General features: G+C 38.3%; 1 protein-coding gene across 2 annotated transcripts in view; it reads left to right on the top strand.

Annotated features, from left to right (window-relative positions):
- The window catches only part of CYRIA (CYFIP related Rac1 interactor A), a 108,980-nt gene extending 104,652 nt beyond the window's left edge, over positions 1-4,328 (top strand). For both annotated transcript variants that reach the window (XM_038006590.2, XM_038006591.2), the window contains exon 12: positions 1,306-4,328. In XM_038006590.2, coding sequence (XP_037862518.1) covers positions 1,306-1,369 — 64 coding nt within the window. In that variant the 3' untranslated portion in view covers positions 1,370-4,328. The remainder of the gene's footprint in view (positions 1-1,305) is intronic.
- The last annotated feature ends 18,912 nt before the right edge of the window (positions 4,329-23,240 follow it).

Here is a 23,240-nt window from a genome sequence, read left to right as displayed (position 1 = left end):
CAGTCTAGAAGGTTTATGGTCCCTGTTGTCTTATTCATCTTTGATTCCCCTGTGTTCCTCTCAGTGTTGTACATGCAGTAAGTGTTCAATAAGTCTAAGTGGGATGGATCAATAATGCTCTACCTATGTACACAACACTCATGTTTTATACTCCACTTCTAATCACATTGTCTCATTTAATTATCACAAGTTAGAGAGGTAAGGCTGATCTGTTACCCCCACTTAATAAATGAAGAAACTGAGACACACATAAAAGGAACAAAATAGACCCTGAGGTTGTTGCTGTTTTGCTGAGTTACTAAGTCATTATCCTTTAGAAGAGACTTAGTATTAATATAAGAGCCTTCCAGAGTCTATGGGAAAAATCAAGGTTTTCTCCTGGTGTCCATTTCACACCAGGATGACTTTTTATACACAGGAATAAAGCTTTAACTTCTGAATGTGTTGAGCTTTCCAGCTTCATTCAATCAAGCAAAACCCTGTACTAGGCCATGAGTCCCATCTGATTTGTTAGAATTTGTGCCTCCTGGAGGCACTGTGATGATGTCAGAGGAGAACAGGCTCTCCAGATAGCAAAATATGGGTTTGAATCAGAAATCACAAATCTCAAATCAGTAACCTTGTGATCTGGAATAGGTCATTTAACCTCTCTGAATCTTAGTTTTCTTTTCTATAAAATGAAGGCAATAACCTTACCTTTACAAAGTTATTGTAAAACGAAACTTTACATGGTGTGCCTACGACCTGGCCAAAGTTTTATTACATGTTAATTCTCTTTTTCTTCTTTTGCATAAATGATTTCTACACCCGGCTATTGGGAGGCTGCAGATTGCACCATTTTTGTGGGTTTGCTTACCTGGATTTGTGCCCCCTTGTGGTGGCAATGAGGTTAATTAAGCATTGCCAGGAAAGTGGAGAACCATAAACATTCAGGTTCTGGGCAATGTTGCTATGCAAATCTCTATTCTGAAATGTGTGAGTCAGCAGGGGCAGCCTCAATGGTCAGGATTCTGCACTCAATCCTGTGAAATCCACCTCCCTGGTAAATGAGACTGCTCATATCTCCTCTGTGTAATTATTTGATTATGTAAAATATCTACTTGGTTTAATAACCATAATACAAAATTCCTTTGGAAGGAAGAATCAAATATTAAATCTGTCTGAGATGACTGTGAGCATTGAAGTGTGGATTTTTGTCTAAAGAAATAAGCCCACATATCAATTGTGTTTCCCAAGGTAAAGATGGGCTGGAGCTTACACAGAGCACTGTTTGCCGCTAACCTCTACCATTCTGTCTCCATCCAGGTTCACTACAAAGCACTTGAATGATGAATCGACTTCCAAACAGATTCGAGCAATGCTTCAGTAGAGCTCTGCTCAAAGAAGAGGATCTATGTGCTGACCTCAGAAGATGTATATGTTTACATAATTTAATACAGATTGATGTTAATACTTGTGTATTTACATAACCGTTTCCTTCTTGTCACTGAAATATATGGACCTTAATTTGTATCCTAACTGACTCAACCCAGCAGAGCATAAATTGACTTGAGAGCCTTACCTTTGATGTCTGAAATGAAACCCCCTTCTCCAAAGGCAAAATTCAGAGACATTGATCTTTGCTACTGGAGTCCTTTAACAACACCTGTAACGATAAAAAATTCCTAATTGTTTGTGGTAGTATTTTAATTCTAGACGTGTTATCTCTCTGGGACGTATAGTTTATAGAAACACAAAATATTTGATTTCCTGTGTCGGCTCAGCTACAAGAAACACAACTGTTATCTTGACAGAGGAAGAGGGGAATCCAAGAAAAATGCATGTGGAGAATTAAACCCAAGTGTTCCGAATTCAGCACACCCCTTCTCTGTCCTCAGACTGGAGTCCACACGTGCAACTTTTCTGTTTGCACGTGTTTTATTAATCAGCATATTCCTTTTCTGTTTGGATTTATATCCCTCTAATGTTCTCCTTTAATGTTCTCCTTTAATTTCACAAGAAAAAAAAACTCCTGTATTTTAATCAGTTAGTAGGAGAGCAGCAGAAATAGATAGATGTGCTGTTGCCACTGGACTGATGAAGGTGGCTGTCTTGGAACTGGGAGACAGGTCCACAGAGGTGCACTTAGGCAACAGGACAGCCATCTCTCTGCTTCAGCCCTCTGCCTATAGGGATTAGGGAAATGGAGCTCTGGCTTTGAAGTTATTTGTGAGGTTAGCAACTTCCAGTTACCTGCAGAGTGCTGGGTGCACAGCACCCCCTCATAGGAGCCCTGTTCTCTGAAGACCCTACAAGAAAAAAGGTCTAGGGTACTCCATTAGCTACCAGAATGGTATAGGGGAATTTAGAGGGGAAAAAAAAAATCCATGTTTTCTGTTTCCCAGGTTTTTAAAAAGTAGCTCTTCCCCAACCCCGTTGCTAGCTTGTTGCAATGTGAAAGCTCTGGTGCACCTGAATTTACTCCTGGCCTTACTAATGATTCATAGTGTGATCTTGGGAAACGTTTTTAAGCTTTCTGAGTCTTAACCTCCTTGTCTCTAAAATGGACAATTAAAACAATCTTCAAGAGGCCTGTAAGGTTAATGCCAATAAAATGACTGACTCTGCCCTTCTTCCTTAGGGAGTAGTATCCAGCAAGCATTGTCCCACCTTGTCTTGTTGATGAACAATATTATAAAACCTGCAGTCATTCTGTCTGTAGATCAGAGCTTAGTTCGAATGGAACCATGAAAATCTTTGATTCTGACCTCCTAACGAAAATGAAACCCAGAGGGTATGGTCATACTGGATGGCTCCCATGCGGGCCTAGAACCCAGGATGCTTCACTCTTGACTCCATGCTCTTCCTTTTATACCATATGGCTGTGAATACATACTATGGGATGGGATTCAACCCTTCTAAGTAAATCCTCAGTCTGGTCTATACTGTTACTTGCCTGTTTCCAGTAGAAGGAGCCACCCAGACATTTAGTGAATGATAATCCTAGAAGTTGAGTCTGAGTACATCAGAGTTTGGCATTATTTGCAACATCCCAGGAATGAGCTGTAAGACACCATTGCTTTCTGGACTTTAGTGACCAGCTGATCTACCCTTGGATCCTCCAAGAAAAGGGAAAAAACACTTGTCTTATGTTGTTTTAGCAAGGGAGTTCAGTCAAGTGGCAGGAAAGATTCCCTGGTCTGCATCTAAACATCAGTCCACAGAGAAGGAAAAGGCTCTTTTACTTGGAGATTTTCAAGTTGAAGAAGTACAACTGCTTGGATGGAGGGTCTGTCATCAGAATGGAAATATGCTAGATGGTCTTCAAGACCTTTTTGAACCTATGGATTCTAAACCCTAGAGGAAGCCAGAATATGTGATCATACCAGCTGAGGAAAGTTAGGAGATATTCATCTTAAGAGATATTCTCCTTGGCAGACACTTGTTACACTTGAACAACAATTGTCTAGACTAGAAATACAGAACCACACAATGTTTATCATCATTGGGTCAATTTCTCCCCCTCTATCGAGTGAGGAGATTAAGGCTTGAGGAAAGGAAAGGACATGCCAACCACCACAGGGCTCATGAGGGACTTGGACCCACGTCGTGTGTGTCTACCACAGCTGACTCTCAGCTGGCTAAAGGAGAAAATGTGAGGAATTACCTGTCAAATTAGATTGAGCTCAGAGTAAATAGATGAGCACATTGATAACTCTAAATTAGACTTTCTACAAATGGGACCAAACATATGGAAGGGGCTGCTGGCCTGCCTCAATGTAGCCAGGCCACCTTGTCTCAAAGCCAAGACTCAGCAGTACATGGATTCTGAGAAGTCCAGGGTCTGAATTGTCTCTGATTACTGGAAGGACAGGTTAACTGAATGTCTGTGATCACTAACAGGTGATGGGCTTTGTGCCCACTCCAGAGATATTGTGGGAGACAAATTCTAACAGGCTGTCCTCCCGGCATCAGGAGTCATTGAACAATCATGGATTGCTGTGTTTGGGTTTTTGTTGTTTTGTTTTGTTTTGTTTTGTTTTTTGCTTTGTTTTTGGTTTTTTGTGTGTATGTGTGTGTGCTGCATGCACATGCGTCCAAGACTTATGGGTGGTTTAGGGGAAAGTGCTAGCAACAGTGTCAATGTCATTGTTAACTATATTTCATATTTGAGGTCTTATTGTTTTCAAATAAACAGTGTTTTCCATGACTGCGATATTTATTTTTGGGAAAGCAACAAGGTAAAAATTATGTTTCTCAGATGCACTGCTACTTTGGCGTTATGACTCTGTTCTGAGAAACTCTTTGGGCACCACTAGGAATTAGTAGTGGAAAAAAAAAAAACAAAACTGGAAATGGATGTCTTCAAATGTGCTAATCATTAGGGGTGGAGTATTAACAACCAGAAAGAAAGGTTTGGATATTACCTTTTAACTACTAGTTAATATCATGCTTGATCAACATTTGCTCCTAGTTACCACCATTAAATTAAGACATTAATGGTAAACTGAGGTTACTGATGCATCATCACATTTAAGTAAAAATAATTTCATGTTTTCCCCAAAGAAAAATTAAGCCTCCCAATCTTGGGATCCAATTGTGCAGTAGAATTCAGAGATTTCTCATTTAATCTTGTATCCTGTACAGCTACAAATATTTTTTAAATGTTAGGAATAAACATTGGAATTTTGTCTTAAAGAGTTCAAAACCTTGGAACCCAGTTTTCTCACTACATCTGTAAGGGCCATTACAGACCCAAAGTTGTTTTGAAGTTTTCATATGTTGTTTGCTGAAGTCATTGTAATTTTTTGCCTGCTTTGCCTCTTTTTGTACAGGAGTTTTGAGTGTGAAATGAAAATTAAAGTTTGGTACATATATTTAAAAATGCACCTCTATTTTATATGATACTGAGGGTTGAGTGGGTGATAAGCACATGATGATTAGTCTACATAGATATTTGCTAGACACGTACTCTGAGAAAACCACACCAGCGGCCCTTCACCTCTTTATACCTGAATTTCTTTTAGAAAACAAAAAAAAAAGTAATACCCAAAATGTGCTACTCTTGGTAGCAGCTGTCTTTTGTTCATTTTGGCAAGAGAACCCTGAATAACAGCCAAAGACAGAAAATTATTAAAAAGGGCAGAAAATGAACAGAGACATGATTGATATCTAGAGATGCATGAACCCTGCTTGTCCAGAGATGCTGAGAAACACTAATAAGTGATCTTGTATGCTTTCTTTTGAGTGCAGTAGTACTTTATGGGTTTGGCAAAATCAGCAAATAACCTGTTTTACATTGAGTATATTTTTCAGACAATGTAAGCCCTGAAATAATTTTTTTAGCTGTTCAACTTTGAGGCTTTCCTAGAGCATTACTTTTAATCCCTGCACTTCTGAAGCTGATCACCTGAGACCTAATTGTGTGTACTCGCAGTGGCTCAGAATTCCCAAGAGAGACCTTCCATGATGCCCAGTGCAAAAGACAAAAGCACAATTATTAGGATTATTTGTGGCACAAAGTGAAAAAAATAGAAATGGGAATTTTTCTGTAAATTGACAAATGGACAAATTTAAAGAGTCAAAAGCTAGAAGAAAAGAGAAGGAAAAGGGGCCCTGAAGAGTGTGCATGTGTGTGTCCCTAATTAAATGAGTGTTGAGAGTCAAAGACATGAATAAATAAGGAAGAGAGAATATTTGTAACTGTTCACAGAAATACAGATAGTGAGGAACTGATGGATGATGGATGTGCAATTCAGAATAGTCTTTATACCAGCCAGAAAGTTGACTGTTATTCAGGGTTCTCTTGAAAGGATGGGGATGAGGAGCACAGCTAGCCAGATTCGTGAAACCTGGTGAATATGTGCAGTCTGTCTTCACACCTGATTTCACCTTTTGGCTTATCAATGTGTAGATAGAATTTCCAGGTGTTTTCTGTTTGAAAGGTCTATGTTGTATTTGACCATCACAACTTAAGTGACTGATTAAATAATACTGAATTGTATTGATCAATTTATTTAAGGTATTCGTATTCTTTAAATACAATAATCCATTCAGTACCTAAATCCTGGTGCAGACTGGCCCAATACCGTGCTGACCTCACCTTCATAGTGCCTCTTACATCATAAATAAAGTTCTCGGCCATTCTGTCTGCTTCTGCTCAGAAGTCAAACTCTAAAGAAGAGAGGTTTTCTGTGCTGGTCCCATCAGGTTCCTGAGGTTGTGTCTTTGATGCTGTAGTGCTTTCCTTGCCTATTTCTCTTACATAAATGTCTGAAAATTCTGGAACTGTTGGAAATTGATAGTCTGAAAATATGTGCTGCAAAATACCTCCATCAGATTGCCATTTGAAATTCTGCTATGTAGAATTTTAGGTAAATCTCATAATTTAATTTTAAACAAGTGTCTTTGGAGACAGTTTTTGAAAATCAACTTAAGAAAATCTTTTCTTGGCAGGGCGCGGTGGCTCCTGCCTGTAATCCCAGCACTTTGGAAGGCTGAGATAGGTGGATCACATGAGGTCAGGAGTTTGAGACCAGTCTGGCCAACACAGTGAAACCCCATCTCTATTAAAAATGCAAAAATTAGCTGGGCATGGCTGTGCGCACCTGAAATCCCAGCTACTCAGGAGGCTGAGGCAGAAGAATCGCTTGAATTCAGGGGGCAGAGATTGCAGTGAGCTGAGATCGCGCCATTGCACTCCAAACTGGATGACAAGAGTGAAACTCCATCAAAAAAAAAAAAAAAAAAAAAAAAAAGGAAAAGCGAAAAAGAAAAAGAGAAGAAAATCTTTTCTCTATGAAGTCTTCCACTTTCTCCCATCAAATCTCACACTTCCAGATTATTTCTTTTATCTGCCGGCATTTTCTGTGTATCTTTAAATGTTTCTTGTTTGCACTATGATGTGCTTTGTTACAAGATGGGAGCTATATTTTATTCACCATTTTTAAGTCACCCAAGATGTAAAGTCAGTGCTGTGATTTGAGGAACAGAAGTTTTAACAGGCTCCCTACACCTTGAAGAACATGCCTCTAGAAAATATCAAAAGCACTTGGGCGAGGCCATCAAATTATTTTCTTCCAAATGTCAATATATTTGAAAAAATATTCCTTTTATATAAGACAAATAATAAAATCACTGTGGGGAAAGGTACAGTAGCAGTGGGGTTCCATGTGGATGTGAATGGGGAGTATAAGCTAGACTATGCATAGAGATGATAGGGAGCTCTGGGCTGAACGAAGTGAGTATTTATTATCTCTAGGATGTGTCATGGGCATTTCCACACCTATGATGCTGTGATTAATGCATACCCTCTTTTTTTGGTCTATATGAAGTCTACTTGTGTACATCAAGGCCCAGGTCATTCTTCACCTCCTTTGTGAAGCTTTCCCTAATTATGTCAGCCCATGATAATCTTTCCTTTTCTGGGTCCCTAATGCATTTAACTTATTTGATACTAAATACAGGCTCCTTTATAGCACTTGAAATAAGCATTTGTTTTTTCTACTACATTTTGATTTCCTAAGTGTGTCCCTTAGAAGGCTGAGCTCAATATAAGCCAGTAGCCAAGAGGCTGCCTGCCAAGGGGAAACTTCAGGTTCCTAAGACCTGATACTCTAAAACAAACCTTGAGAATTAATTTCTACAGCTCACCAACTATCCACAATAACAAATTACCTGCTTCCTTGGCTGGCCAATTTTATTTCAAGAGGAAATATTTACCTACCTGTCAGGATATTTTCAACTTCTGTGGATGCAGGCTGCAGCTTGTGGCTGCTCTGCCAGGAGTCCAGATGAGAAATCAGGCTGTTGTCTTGATCAAAAGTCAGTCAGCTAGTCCTGGCAAGGGCAGGAAGCCAAAATAGTAGTTAAATTGTGTCTTGGGACATCAGTCTGGGACAAGGCTGCTACTTTATAAGAGAGCTGAGTTTGACACACTCAGAGGGAGAAAGGCACCAGAAGCAGGGAGGTTCACAGAACCATACAAATTGATTCAGCACCTTGGAGAGCAACCAAGGTGTCGTGCCCTAAGAGCAGTCTTCGTACTGGATTCTACAAGCCCTATTAGTTGGTTCAATTTTGTCTCTAGAACTCTGGTTATCAAAGACAATATGCTCCTTCTAAAAATAGTTACTAGGTAGCTAGAAACCCACTTTCTTCTTTGTGGAACTTCTGAATATCATACAAGACGGGCAGAAAGAAGTTGAAATGCCGAGGAATCACCTTAAGTGTTCATATTTATGGTGTTTTCAGATTTAAGTCAAACTTATAGGCATGACTCTTCCTTCTTCTTTAGCCCCACACCTCTTAGTCATACATATTTTTTTTTCAAAAGAGCTCTCAAAATATAGCAACTTCTCCCTAGTTGGTTTGCTTTATTTTTTCAAACCGTCATCATCTCCTCCCTAGATCACCCAGCCTTTTCTGTTGCTGCTGCATTTTTTTCTCCACGCAGCCAACACTCATTTTGCTGACATGTATCTGACTATACTAATGTCTTTAGAAAGTTTCCTGAAATATGTTCTCAGAGTTGTTAATTGGTTTTCAATGTTTGAGGTGAGAGGAAGATATCAATTTCCAAGTATTTGTGAAACAAGATTAAACGCATTATTTTATTATTGTTTTTACTACTGGATTTTTTTATATATTACCAATCTCCATGGAAGGGTATGCCATATGATATATATCAATTCTCAAGTTTATTTATCTAAAGACTCTTGTATATTTCACAAAACATCTGTAATTTCTCAGGGACATTGGCATTCTGTAAAAACATTACTAAGTCAAACCCAATAGCTTGAGATACAAAGCCTTCTATGAGATAAATTGCTTAATTCTCCTATCTCACTTCTATCAAACATGTATCCCATTTTCCCATGCTACAAAAGTGGTCACAGTTTTCTCACATACCATCAAATTTTTCATAATTATATGTTGCTAATAATGCTTCCCTTTCTGCCTGAAATTCTACTTCCTTTCATATGCCTTATAAAATTCTATTCATTCTTCAAGGCCCTGCTCAAATATTTCTTCTTCTTTGGACCTTTCTGTATGCTATCCCAAAAAGTTTGGACTCTTTTCTGTGGTTTTCATCCCCCTCCTCTCTTTCTCTCTCTGCTCTCTCTGTCTCTCTCTCTCTATCTCTCTCTATTGATCTGTCTATATACACACACATACATAATACACATACTTTAATATATATGAAGTTTTATATATAATCTATATATAATATGGTATTTAATATTATATTAAAGATGAGTGAGATAGGAGAAATAAACACATAAAGAGTCAAACATAAATGAAAACATGTTATATACGGATGTTCATCATAATATTATTCACTTATGTGTTTACTTATGCTTTCCTCCCTGAACAATGGATTCCTTAAAGGCAGTGACTATGTCTAACTTCTCTCTTAACCTCTCTATTCACATAATCTAATGGAATGCATAGCATTCAATGTCTGCTAAGGGTATATTTAAATGAATTCCCTCATCTCGCTTAGAGCTGAAGCCCAGGCCATCCCACCACTCAAAGCAAGATGACCTTGTGTGCTTTTGCACAAACGCAGTTCTGCCTGCTGATCTCCCTCTGTGGGAGCTTCACTTTGCCAAAGACACTGGTCCAGAACTGCTATGTAGGATTCAAAATAGATGTCATGGTAATGGATATAGTCTGGTTCTTGCTCTACTCTCCAAGCCATGATTGTGGCATGGACTGTGCTAGCCTGGAAGAAGGAGCATCTTTTTGTGTTCTCACAAAGCAAGCATGAATGATGACAGCCATGCACCAGGCTATCCAGACACTATTGGTTCCCTGTTACTCCTATTAGTGTATTTGATACTGCCAGTGTACTCTGCTACTCTCACCTAAATAAATGTTCCCAGGATATGTCAATAAGATGCTGATAGGATTTTCCAACAGGAACATTTCCCCAAAATGTTCATGCTAGAGCAGGTCTCAGATATGGGTTATTGTTCAATGACACATGTGGGCAAGGGAGAATAACAAAACCTAATCACAAATGTTCATCACTGATCTCTATGGTAATAGTCAAATTTAAGGGTAGCAGCAAGGGTGAGCCACATTTAATGCTGAAAGCTGCCTGTGCCACACTAAGGTTCTTGGGGTACCAGAATGGATACATCACCACAGATCCGGATATACCACAAAGTTGTAGTCCAATGCAACCATACAATATGGACATATTTTGAGACAAGATTACTAGGTGGCATAGCATTTCGGCTGGTTGGCCTAAGAAGGTAGAGATCGTCCTCAACAAGGTGGAAAAGTATAAACATACATATAAGGTGGTAGGCTTCCACTATGGAAAGTGAACTTATTTAGAGAATAGCTCTCTTTGCTGAGTTGTGAAACCCAGTTATCTTCAAAGTTCCTGGGTCAACAATGATGAATGCCTAGGCACTGAGTAAGATGATGGAGGATTAGCCACTGGACCAGGGGAGCGATAACTAAAGCCACTTTCAGGATTGATCCCATCCACTGGCCTACAGTGAAAAGCTTCAGGCTTGATATAAGTGAAGTGTAGAAAAATATCTTTAAAACAAATAATAGTTTCCCATAATATGCCATTATTTAAAAACTTTAAATATTTTGGCATAGTTTATTTATTATTATTATTATTGTTTACATGAAATAAAAAATTTTTATTTTCATATAGATTCAAACTATATATAATTATGTGTCTTCACTTTTAATTTAAAATATATAATGAACACCTTTACAGGCCAGTGAGTGTGTGCATATGAGAGTGGGGCAGGTGTATACACTAGCACACACATACATACACATACATAAAATTTGTTTTTTTATATAATTAATCCAATTTATTTTCACTTACTTTTTAAACAGATTTATTGAGGCTCAATTGACGAACAGCAGACTGAACCTATTTAATGCATGCATTTGTGAGTTTTGACATGTATGTACACTCACATGTAATGTGAAACCATAACCACATTACAATAAACATGTTCATTATCCTGTTTCCTCATGCCCCTTCTTAATCTTCTCCCATTCCAACCCCTGCATTCTCAAATGACCACTGATCTGCTTGCTGTCATTATAAGTACATTTTTATTTCCTAGAATTGTTGTAAGTAGAATAGTACAATACTTATTCTTTTCTGTTTCATTTTGTTCACTCATCATAAACACTTTTTTTTTTTTTTTTTGAGACAGAGTTTTGCTCTCATCGCCCAGGCTGGAGTGCGGTGGCATGATCTCAGCTCACTGCAACCTCCGCCTCCTGAGTTCAAGCAACTCTCCTGCCTGAGCCTCCTGAGTAGCTGGGATTACAGGCACCTGCCACAACGCCCGGCTAATTTTTGTATTTTTAGTAGAGATGGGGTTTCATCATGTTGTCCAGGTTGGTCTCAAACTCCTGACCTTAAGTGATCCACCCGCCTCGGCCTCCCAAAGTGCTGGGATTACCAGCATGAGCCACTGCATCTGGCCATGAAGGCTTTTAAATTCATCCAAGTTGTTGCATGTATCAATAGGTTGTTCCTTTTTATTGTTGACTATTATTCTTTTTTTTTTTTTTTTTTTGAGACAGAGTCTCGCTCTGTCGTCCAGGCTGGAGTGCAGTGGCACGATCTCGGCTCACTGCAGCCTCCACCTCCTGGGTCCATGCCATTCTCCTGCCTCAGCTTCCCGAGTAGCTGGGACTACAGGTGTCCGTTACCACACCCGGCTAATTTTTTGTGTTTTTAGTAGAGACGGGGTTTCACCGTGTTCACCAGGATGGTCTCGATCTTCTGACCTTGTGATCCGCCCTCCTCAGCCCCCCAAAGTGCTGGGATTACAGGCGTGAGCCACCGCGCCCGGCCTGTTGACTATTACTCTATGGCATGCAGGTAACACAGTTTGTTCACACATTCATACATTTAAATTATTTGGCTATCACAAATTAAGATATTATAAACATCCATTTGTATGTTTTATATGGATATATGCTTTATTTACTTAGGAGTACTATGACTGGACCATATGGCAAAAATATTTAAAGTTCTCGAGAAACTATAAAATTGCTTTTCAAAATGACTGTATCATTTTAAATTCCCACAAGCAGTGTATGAGTGTTTCAGTTGCCAACAAAGCCTCATCAACAATTGGTACCACCAGCCTTTTTAAATTTAGTCATTCTAATAAGTAAGGGTAGTATCTTATTGTGGTTTTAATTTGCATTTCACTGAAGACTAATGGTGTTTAGAGTATATTCATGTACTTTATTTGCTATTCATATGTCTTGTTTGTTTGGTAAAGAGTCTTTTCATATCTTCTGCTTTTGTTATTATCTTCATTGTTTTCTTATTGTTGGGTTTTCAGATTTATTTATGTGTAATGAATACAAGTCCTTTATCAGATACAAGATTTTCAAATATTTTCTCATAGTCTGTGGTTGTCATTTCATTATCTTTACAGTAGCTTTAGAAAAGCAGTACTTGTTGATTCCGATGAAGTCCAATTTATCAACTCTTTTTCTTTTCTATTGCACTTTTGGAGTTGTATCTAAAAAATTCGGTCTAACCCAATATCACAAACATGATCTCCTAGGTTTTCTTCTAAAAGATTTAACATTTCATGTTTTACATTTTGGTCCATAATCGATTTGTGTTGGTGTTTGTCTATTTGTGTCTATGGTGTTAGGGATGGTTTGAATTTCATTATTTGCATACAGATTCCAGTAGTTCCTATGTAACTGCTAAAGACTGTCCTTTCTCCACCGAATGGCCTTTGTATCTTTGTCAAATATAAATTGACTGTATATGTGTGGATCTAATTCCAGTTCCCATTCAATTCCATTGATCTATTTGTATAACTTAATAACTTAGCATAAATACCGCACTGTCTTGATTAATGTAGCTTGATAATAAATCTTGAACTCAGATAATGGAAATTCTCCAATTTTGTTCATTTTCAAATTAATTTTGGCTGTTCTGGATGCTCTCAATTCCTTTATGAATTTTAGAATTAGCTTGTCAATTCCTACCAAAAAAATTATCCTCTTGAGACTTTTATTGAGGCTCCTTAGAATATATATATATTAATTTGGGGAGAATAGGCCTATAAACCATATTGAGTTTTCCGATCCATTAAAAAAAAGTAGTAAATCTCTCCATTTGTTTAGGTCTTTATTTTTGTAAGATGTTCTACATAGATAATCTTTGAATACATTTTCTTCATCAGTTGGAATCCCTTTTATTTATTTACTTTTTAACTTAGAACGCTAACTAAATCTTTAGCACGATGTTGAATAGAAGTTGCAAGAGTAGACATTCCTATCTAGTTCCTGATCTTAGGGGAATTCATTCAGTCTTTCATCTTAAGAATGACGTTAATTGTAGGTTTTATGTAGACATACTTTATCAACTTGAGAAATTTCCTTTTTATTTTGCTAGGTACTTATCAGGAATGCGTACTGGATTGTGTCCGATGTTTTTATGAATCTATGAAAATGGCCATATTATTTTTTCTTTTTAAATCTATTTAAAATTAATATGGTGAATCATATTAATCGACTTTTGAATTTTAAACCAAGCTTGCATTACTGAGGTTAACTCCACTTAGTTATAATTTATGATCTTTTTTATACATTTTAATATTTGATTTTCTTAAAATTTGTTAATAATTTTTGCATCTGTTTATAAGGAATATTGGTCTGTAGTTTCTTATCTTTGTAATGTCGGTCTGGTTTTGGTATCAGAGTAGTGCTGACCTCATAGAATTGAGTTAGAAAATTTTTCATCCTCTTCAATTTTCTGGAAGATTTGAATAACAGTCACCCTTCTTCAAACTCCTTAAACTTGACCTCTTCAATCATTTTGCATTAGCTTAAGTATCACTTTCTTGGGACATCTCATCTGGAATTCTTAGATTTTTTTTACATCCTTCCTAGTTACGTGTTACCATGATCCACTATATTTTTTCTTTCATTAATGCATAAGCCATCTATAAGTGCTTTATTATTATTAATTTTCCCTATCAGACTTTAAACTTCATGAAGTCAGGGTCCCTTTCTGTGTTGCTCACTGCCTTATTACCATTGTCCAATAATACCCAGTCCATAGTAAGGCTGGAAAACTTCATAGTTGAGTAAAATAATAATTTTTTGACCAAACGCTCTTAAGTATCTAATGGGAAGATCATTTTCCCCTATGAAATAAAATGTAATCAAGAGCAAAATTATACAAGTTTCTAGTTTCTTAATATATACAATTCATATGTCCTGAAATGAATTCTATACAGTCATACTGTACAATTTTTTATAATACAGTAGTGTATACTTCTAGGTTCCCCTTGGTTTAGTTTTATTTAGTAATTTTATCAGTATTAATATTAATACTAGCATACTATATATGTGTGCACATGTGCAGGTTCACAGTCTTTGTTATAGAGTTTAAAAGAATCAGAGATTTATTTTTTCTATCCACTCTAGCATTAAAAAAAAAAAAACTATAGAATATATGTTGTTTGAAAATCTGAAACAAGAAACCCTCTCAACCCCATTTTTTTAGGGGAGAAATTCTCGGTCGATATTCTCAATTTCATCTGCATTTGTGAACCTTGTTCATGTAGTCTACATATTTCTTTTGATTTTCAGTGATTTGTATTTTCATAGAAAATGATACGTTTTATCCACATTTAAAAATATTTAGTAAAAACTTTTACACTTTTTAAAATCTTTTTAATTATTTTTTCTTTACTTGTAGTTATATTCAGTTCCTTGGAACTATTTTTTTTTTTTTGAATTTTTGTTTTTTGTTTTATTTACCTTGATTAGACAAATACAGTATTTATCTATTTGTGTATATGTATTTGTGCATTCTTCGTTGTATGTGTGTGTGTTGTAATAAGTAGCTATTGGACAATAGTAAATGGTTTGAGAGAGAAAGGGATATTCTAAATGCAGACATCCTAGGTTTTTATTTAAGTTTCATGACTTATTAAATGTACACTTTTGGGCAATTTTATTTGTACCTCAATTTAAGGGACTGTTAATGTGGACTGTTGGGCTGTTAATTATAAAAATGTAATAAAGGCCTTGTAGGTAGTAACCAATCAATAATTATTAGTTATAATTATTAATATATCTATTGTAGTAACTTTTATCTTTATTTTCTACCATCTTAAATTTTCTACTCTTATTAACTTTCTTATTTCTTATTTTTGTAACTTATTTTGTGGACTGTTTCATGCTTTTTTCTCTGTTTATGGGAAATCTCTTTCAGGAAATGCATTTTTCTATGGCAATATATTTAGTTGCATTTCATAATTATTTTTACCAGGCTGTTTTGTACTCTGCATATTTTTTTATCCATTTAAGTGTTATTTAGGAGTGATTTTAAAAATCCAAGTAGTTGAGGATTTTGTTGGGCTTTGCATTCTAATTTTGTCATTAATGTTAGTATTATTGCATGATGATCAGAATGTGTGATCTATACTATCATTACCACTTTGGAATTCACCAAGGTTTTCTGTGTAGCCTAATATAGTGAATTCCCCTGAAAACAGAGTTGGATACCAGGACTTAGGCCCAGATCATTTGTTTGGAAAGAAACCCAGGAAGCAGGGGCAAGAGGACAGAGGGAGTGAGACAGGGAAAGAGGAGCACCTGACAACAGATGCGCTGTTGAGCAAGTTGCTTCTATGGGAAACTAGCGCTCAGTCCTTTCAAAACCCTCTGAGGAGCCACCACGGAAACTCCTAAGTATTGTCTTTTCAAAGGATTGATGCTACGGCATTTATCCACTGTTTCCTAGCCCCCATTAACTGAACTTTGCCTGGGGTGAGGGTAGTATTTGTGCCCCGTCCTTCTGAGATGCGCCTGTGCATGGACAGAGCAAGCCTCAAGCCTCTTTGACTTCAGAGAAAGCTGGGAAACTGAAAAGCAGAGGCAGATAGTTCAATGTCTGGGTAGGTCATAGGCTGTTAAGGTTGCTATAACTGTATGTCATAGATGAGTTCACAAACAACCAAAATTTATTTCTCACAGTTCTGGAAGCAGGTAAGTCTGGGATCAAGGTGCCAGGCACCAACAGATTTGGTGTCTGGGCGGGGGCTCACTTTCTGGTTCATAGACAATGCTTTCTCACTCTATTATCACGTGCTGGAAGGGGAAGAGGCAAAGGACCTCCCTTGGTCCTTTTCTTATAAGGGCACTAATCCCATTTCTCAGGACTCTGCCGTCATGGCTTAATCACCTCCCAAAGGCTCCACTTCCTAACACTATCACATTGAGGGTTAGGATTTCAGTAGAGATTTTTGGACAGGACATGCGCATTCAGTCTGCAGCAGCAGGCCACTGACAATGCACATGAACTGTCGACCACAGCTGCAGCTGACATCATGTTTGCCTCAGGGAGTATGGAGACCTAGATGACAGGTTATACATAAAGTGACTTGCATTTTTGAAGTGTGCCAATAATAATGTTTTGTTTTTTTAAGGATGTTTTTGAGGCATAATTTCCAATCTTTGCTTCTAATCTTGCACTGAGGGGAAGCTGAATACAACACAAGGAAGATAATTATATTTTGGTATATATAATAGCATAATCATGTTACGAGAAATAGGAGTATAATTCTGTATCTTCTTATTTAACAAACGATGAATATTTTTTTCTCATTTATTTGACTAAGTTTATTTATGTAAAACTGGAACTTGAAGAGTAAATAACACTTTGGTATTAATTAAGAATAGATAGAACAGATACATTCTGAAATAATTAGCATTAATAATTTCCTGAAAACGTGTTGTCTTCTTTCCTGTTATTACAAATAGTAACACTCACCTGACAGAGCAACTTCTTATCTAGGCAAAAATGATAACCCTGTAAGAAAATCACATTTGTAATATTATATTATTAGAGGGGAAAACTTGATTGCCTCTCCTAATTATCAGACTTGTTCTTTTTTCTTTGATTTCAATATAAGTCACTACTACATCCTATTCTACTGAAAAGTCATTCCAAAAAATTTTGGACAGTTTCTTAATATGACAAAGTTCATATAAAATTAATTATGACAAGTAAAGAGCATACACTTAGAAGAACAGAAAGGGGAGCAAAGTAGAGTATATGAAGAACATCTAAAAATATTTAAGACAGATGATGGATTAACACTGCTACTGGTAATAGGGAATCTTATGTAACATAAGATGTTACAGATGGCAGGAATTACGGATAGGAAAGGTTTCACATTGACAGACTTTGCTAGTGTTTTTAATAAATGTCCCATTCTAGCTTTAGACAGAGTTGGGTTGTTTGAGAAGCAGCCATGCATGGCATGTTGACTTCAACTACCTGTTATTAAGTCATTTTGCAGTCTTGAATTAGCAGGACTCTAACTGTGGAATTACAGTTTTTTGTGCACCATTTTTTTCAGAGGATTGTCAATTTAGCTTCCCTGAATTCCTGTTGTTGTACATGAATATCATTGACACGGGATAGAGAGGAAGCTCTCAGTAGAAACAGCCTTCATTTCTTCTCCTGAGCTCAGGCACTTAGGCATTCATTGCAGTGTTACTAAGTTACTTATACTCAGTGTAAGACCAGGTGCTAATTGCCAAGAATATGATTTATGAAAGTCATACAATTCACATGCTAGTTGTCAGGGGGCGGGGCATAAAAGTATGATTCAATTGGATAAGTATTGTGATAGAGATAAACACAAGTCATTGAATAGGAATAACATGGGAAATCTAACCTAACCTGGGTGAGGTTGGGGGCAAGTCAAGAAATCTACCCAGGATGTGGCAGCGGAGCTAAGCTTTGAAGACTGGAGGTTAAAACATCCAAAGGGGGAAGGATGAAGCTGCCTGTTTCTGATAGAGGTCGCAGCATGTGCAACTTCAGTCAGTCCCTGATGTTGGAAGATGGGGACTTCAGTCAGTCCCTGATGTTGGAAGATTGAAGCCAGGTGAGATTTCAGCTGAGAAGAGGTATCAAACTATCACCTCAATCAAAATACAGTTTTTCATGAGAGGAGAAAAGAGAATCCTTTACCAAGTGCATCTGGATATCCTGGCTGGTTAGAGGATACACTACCCTAGATCGGAATAATACCTCTTGCTGGATTACTAAGTTTGGCTCAGTTTCCTGCAGGAGCGAATGTTATCGCATTCACCTGCAGCAAGTCCTGGGCTTGGACTGTTATCTGTTAATGAAGTAATGTTTCTTTTCTTTTCCTTTTTTTTTTTCTTTTTGAAACAGGATCTCCCTCTGTCACCCAGGCTAGAGTGCAGTGGTGCAACCATGGCTCACTGCAGCCTCGATCTCCCATGCTCAAGAGATTCTCCTACCTCCACTTCCAGAGTAGCTAGACTACAAGCATGTGCCACCACTCCCAGCTAATTTTTCTAAAAAATTTTTTTGTAGAGACTATGTTGCCTGGGGTGGTCTCAAACTTCCAGGCTCAAGCAATCATCCTGTCTCAGTCTCCCCAAGTGCTGGGATTACAGACACGAGCCATCACACCCAACCATGAACTAATATTTCTAAACTTATTTTACAATCTGTGAGGAATGATTAATACACAGTAGTGGTGGAGACAGACATCAAATCATTCTCATTCTTACTCCCCAACTTAACACAGAGTTATCAGCAGCTACACAGAGCAACTCATCCAAATATGGCAGATAATGTCTATAACGCCACTATTGTGGCAATGCCCTTGTAGATGAGGTATTTTATCCTTAGTAAAATGCAAGTGTATTTGGCACAGAGTGTTTCTTCCCCTGGGTTGAGCCATGGCTGAGCACTGAAGTAGATGATCATCAGTGTGTGCAAGGATGTTTATTGAGTTCCATCCCTTGTCCTGGATCCTGCCAGCTCTGACATTCAATAGCATGCCTCTTATTTTAAACTACAGTGAGGACACTGAATGAATGAATGAATGAACAAAAAAAGGAAAGAATGTTATTCGTTTAAACCTTTATTCTTTTGGGGATTTTATTTGTAACCTACAGGGCAAACCATATTTACTTAACTTAATCTACCTGAATGACATTTACTTCCTTAAATTAAGAATTTTAATTAACTAATGAAGATTTCATGTGTCTTCGCTTAATGTTCATGTTAGTGTAGGCCATTTTGATGACAACTTTTATAGCTATAATTAAATAGTCCTAATAGATTTAGTTAGAATTTGCAAATAATAAGGAATATTTCATCTTTATTTTATAATTCATGACATGTCTAACTTAGCCTTGCAGTGGTCACTCGGCTTTCTGTGTCTTCCCTTACTCCCTTTCACAAGTCTGTGCTTTACTTAGGGAAAAACCGTGAGGTACTGATAAAGCACAGCTGTAATGTCCATGAAATTCAGAGATGGAACCACAAAGGAAGTGTCCTTTCCCTGCTTTGATATGTAGGGTAACGCCACCCCACAAGGCCACCACACATTTATCTCTCACAACTTAATCAGCATTAATCCTGATAGTGACAGCTTGGCATGTGTTCCCTGGGTTCTATGCTGGTCAGAAATGCTCTTTTATGACATTCCTGGGAGAGGGTCATTACGCTGATGTCTGAGTTTCTCAGTGCTGGAGTGTCTATGCCTCTAAAAGAACACTTGTTAATTAACTGTGTGACTTTGATTTTTAATGAGTTTATATTCAGCCAAAATACATCTTGTTCTTACCTTACACTTGTCTGACTCTGCTGTTTGGATCCGTTCATTAATTCATTCAAACATTCATTTACTCTCCATTACATTCCAAGCACTGGAATGGATATAAACTGGGCCAAACAAAGCAAGGCGACCCTCTGTTCCCAGAGGTCTGAGGACAGTGACTAAGCCCTGTCTACATTTCTTTTCTTTCCTGCATCTTCAATTGTCCCTCACATGGCATGTTGTCCAGCTCTATCACTATCCTGGTCTTTTTCCTTTAGTATGTGGCAATGAACTACTTACTGTGGAGGGTCAGATCCCTGCCTGTTTTCTGCTATCTCCAAAACAACATACCTTTACAATTAACAAAAATATAAATCTGGTCATCCGAGACTAGAATGAAAGGACAATCTCCTTGTGGATGGTCAGCTAGCCTCCTCATCCTTGGTATGTCCAGAGAAGTCCCTCTCTCATAACGCCAATTTCTCTCCAGCTGGACAGCAGCTTGGCTTCCAGAGGATGGTCCCAGAGTCAGGCTGCATCAGATTCAAATGTGCCCCAACTGGGATGCAGACACAATATAATCCGCCTCTTCCCAAGCACGTTGCCCTGCAAGGGCTGCAGTTCTTTTTATGGTATTTGTGACCAACCAACTACTACCAATGCTCAGAAGCCTAAAATATGACTGGTGCTGTGAAAGTCAGAGTCCAAAAGGAAGAAAAAAGCCCCCAGTTTTTCTTCCCATGCTGATTTGACCTGGGTAATCTCTTCCAAGAAAACGGGGCACCACACTCCCTAGATTGCTATTTTCGGATCCTCCAAGAGGGCACTTTGTACACACTGAACTTTAAAGCACATGGAACTAGCATCCTAAAGTCTCTGAGCTGGAAGGACACTTACAGGTTGTCCAGTGCCAGCCTTTCACCAGCAGGCAGGACAGCATGCTCCCCAAGGGGAAATGATTGTCCAAGGGCTGAGCCAAAGGCTTGGCCAGAATTCCTGGTCAAAATACTATTGTATTTGGTCAAAATATTGTCACTAAGAGTTTGAACCATAGGTGTGAGCGTTGGTCACATCCCTAAGATTAGGAGTCATCTCTCAAGAAAGGGGCAGACATTCCCATTTATAATCACTTCAAACAAGAGGTCTGGTCCTCTGTCAAGAAACTAGAATTTACAAGAAGATGGTTCACTTCCAGCTGTGGTCACTCTTAGTCTTCTGAGGCTTAGTTTTCTCAAATCTAGACACTGATACAGGCAAATGTGGGTGCCTCGGAGTAGAATGCAAAGACGATGCTGATCACATGTTAGGAGCAGAAAGGAGACATCGCAGCCCTGGGCCCAGGCTGAAGACGATCAGGTTGTGCTTTACACGCTGGTAGTCAGTGCCCTGTCAGGAACTGGAGCAGCCCTAGGCATCTGTGGGGCTTGTGTCAAGCTCCACTGATCTCATGATCCTGATCTCTAGCCTGGCTTTCACTCTTGATCTAATGCCTGCCTCTTCTGTCACCCACCCCCACTCCACTGTTTTGACCTCCTCAAACACTGGCACTCCTTCAGCTCCAACCAAAGCCCTTTCCTTGTCTTCCAAGGAACACTTTCACCCCTCCATCCCCTATGAGTTTCTCTCACCTGAGGACCACAGTTCTGACTGTCTGTGCTGCTTACTTTCTCACTGTTTCAGGGCAACTGCTTTCCTGAGGAATTATTTTTTTTTTTTTATTCACTGTTTACATGGATCTCTGTGTCTTTCTCCCTAGCAGAGCTATAGTCTTCTAAGGATATGGAGATAATGAGGCTTATAATTTTCTGTGTCTCCTCACTGTGCCAACCCCACATCTCCTGCCAGCTCATAGTTTCCAGGCTGAGGCCCTGTACAAGACAGGACTTGAAAATGCAGATGCACCAACCGGGACATGAAACTCTGGAGGCCCTTGCCTACAGGAAAGCAAAACAAATTGAATCTGTCACTGGCCCACCCTCTCTAGGGCTTCCCATGGTGCTCTTGACTCTCTTGGGTTGCCAATGGGATCTTTGAAGCCTGGAAACCAAATTTCTTTTGCTAAAGTGTTGTGTTCCTTTATACTCAATTATTTAAAACCCTATCTGCACTGGATACATCCTCTTTCATGGGCATTCATGTTAGATATAAACAACTTTACAGTCCATGCTGATGCCGGTAAGTCCATTCACATAGCGTTTCCTCTGACTTCCTTGTCAGTTTCTTTCAATCCTGTTTTCTCCAGCGAAACACTAGCAATTGTTTACAAATCAGTGTAGTTCTCACTTCTGGCATCATGGAAACCATGTACTGCTCTACGTTCTACCCACTGGAAGGATTTTCTTCACCACTGTCCTTTAGAATTGCCCTGAGCAAGGTAGTGGTGCTTCAGCCATCCACTTTTGAGTAGTACTGGCATCTGTAAACCAGTCTTGAATTGTCTCTTCCTGAGTCACCTGATCAAGAAACACCCCAGGGATGTTTCTTTCTCAATCCATAGCCACAGATTGAGAGAGAGAAGGTGATACAACAGGAGTCTATTTTGAGAGAGTCTGAGGCACCTGGTCATGCAGCCTACTTGTACCTTCTAGGCTTGTCCAAGCTTTCTCTATGAAATACAATTTGCTGTTTTTGTTAGACTGCTGTTGTGCAAGACCACTTTTATCACTAGATAAGTCAGAGAATACTTAGTTGAATATGGGAAGCTCAGATCTCATAGTTGCCTAATAGTCATGGCTGGGTACTCAGATTCTATCAAGTAGAAGGAAACCCAGTAGCAAGCCAGAAGCTATTTCTTAAAAGAACAATAATTGCATGCAGAAGAAGACAAAGATTTGTACTTGAATTGTAGAAGTCTTTGCTGTAATTCTTCCACAGATGCTTTCCAGATGCTCCATACAGTTCCCCTATTTTCCAAGGCCATTTCAAATATCCACAGATCTGTTGAATGATAAGGAATAAGTGGTAGTGCAACTCTCATTACAAACTGAACTTGCCAGTGAATTTTCTACTGTTTTCTTACTCTCAAATGTGGTGGTCTTACAAGTGACTCTGACAGTAGGTCAACATGGCACACTCAAATGTGATATGTGCTGCCTCCAAAATCCAAAATGCACTTTTAAATTTTGCACCTGTTTTGTCATCCTAGGTAGTATGAGGTCCATCAACTTCTCTTTCTACCCTGGAGGGACTATTTCCAGACGCTCCATAATAGTTAAAGAAACTTTACTGAGTCTAAGATGGTGGGCCCATGAATTTTTGTGGAGTTTGTCTCTACCCACTAGTTTACATGTCTTACTGAGGCATCAAAAATACTTGTCATTTTCTGCCCATAAGATCTAATCAATACAAAGTCATCAGTATAGGGGACATGTGTGATACTTTGTGGAATGTCAAATGACTCTGGACAGAAGAATCAACATAGTGTCAAGGCAAGACTGTGATGGCATACTGTTAGCCATGCCAGATAAAAACCAATTGGCTGTTATGGTCCTTGCAAATTAAGGTGGAGATAAATGAATTATGCATATTAATAACATTATACCAAGTATCAAAACCTGCATCGATTTAATCTAATAATAATGCTACATTTGGCATAGCAGCTAAAATTGCAGTTAACATCTGATTAAG

This window comes from Chlorocebus sabaeus, chromosome 14 (genome assembly GCF_047675955.1).
Source record: "Chlorocebus sabaeus isolate Y175 chromosome 14, mChlSab1.0.hap1, whole genome shotgun sequence".
Taxonomy (NCBI): Eukaryota; Metazoa; Chordata; class Mammalia; order Primates; family Cercopithecidae; genus Chlorocebus; species Chlorocebus sabaeus.
This window is presented reverse-complemented; position numbering and strand designations above follow the sequence as displayed.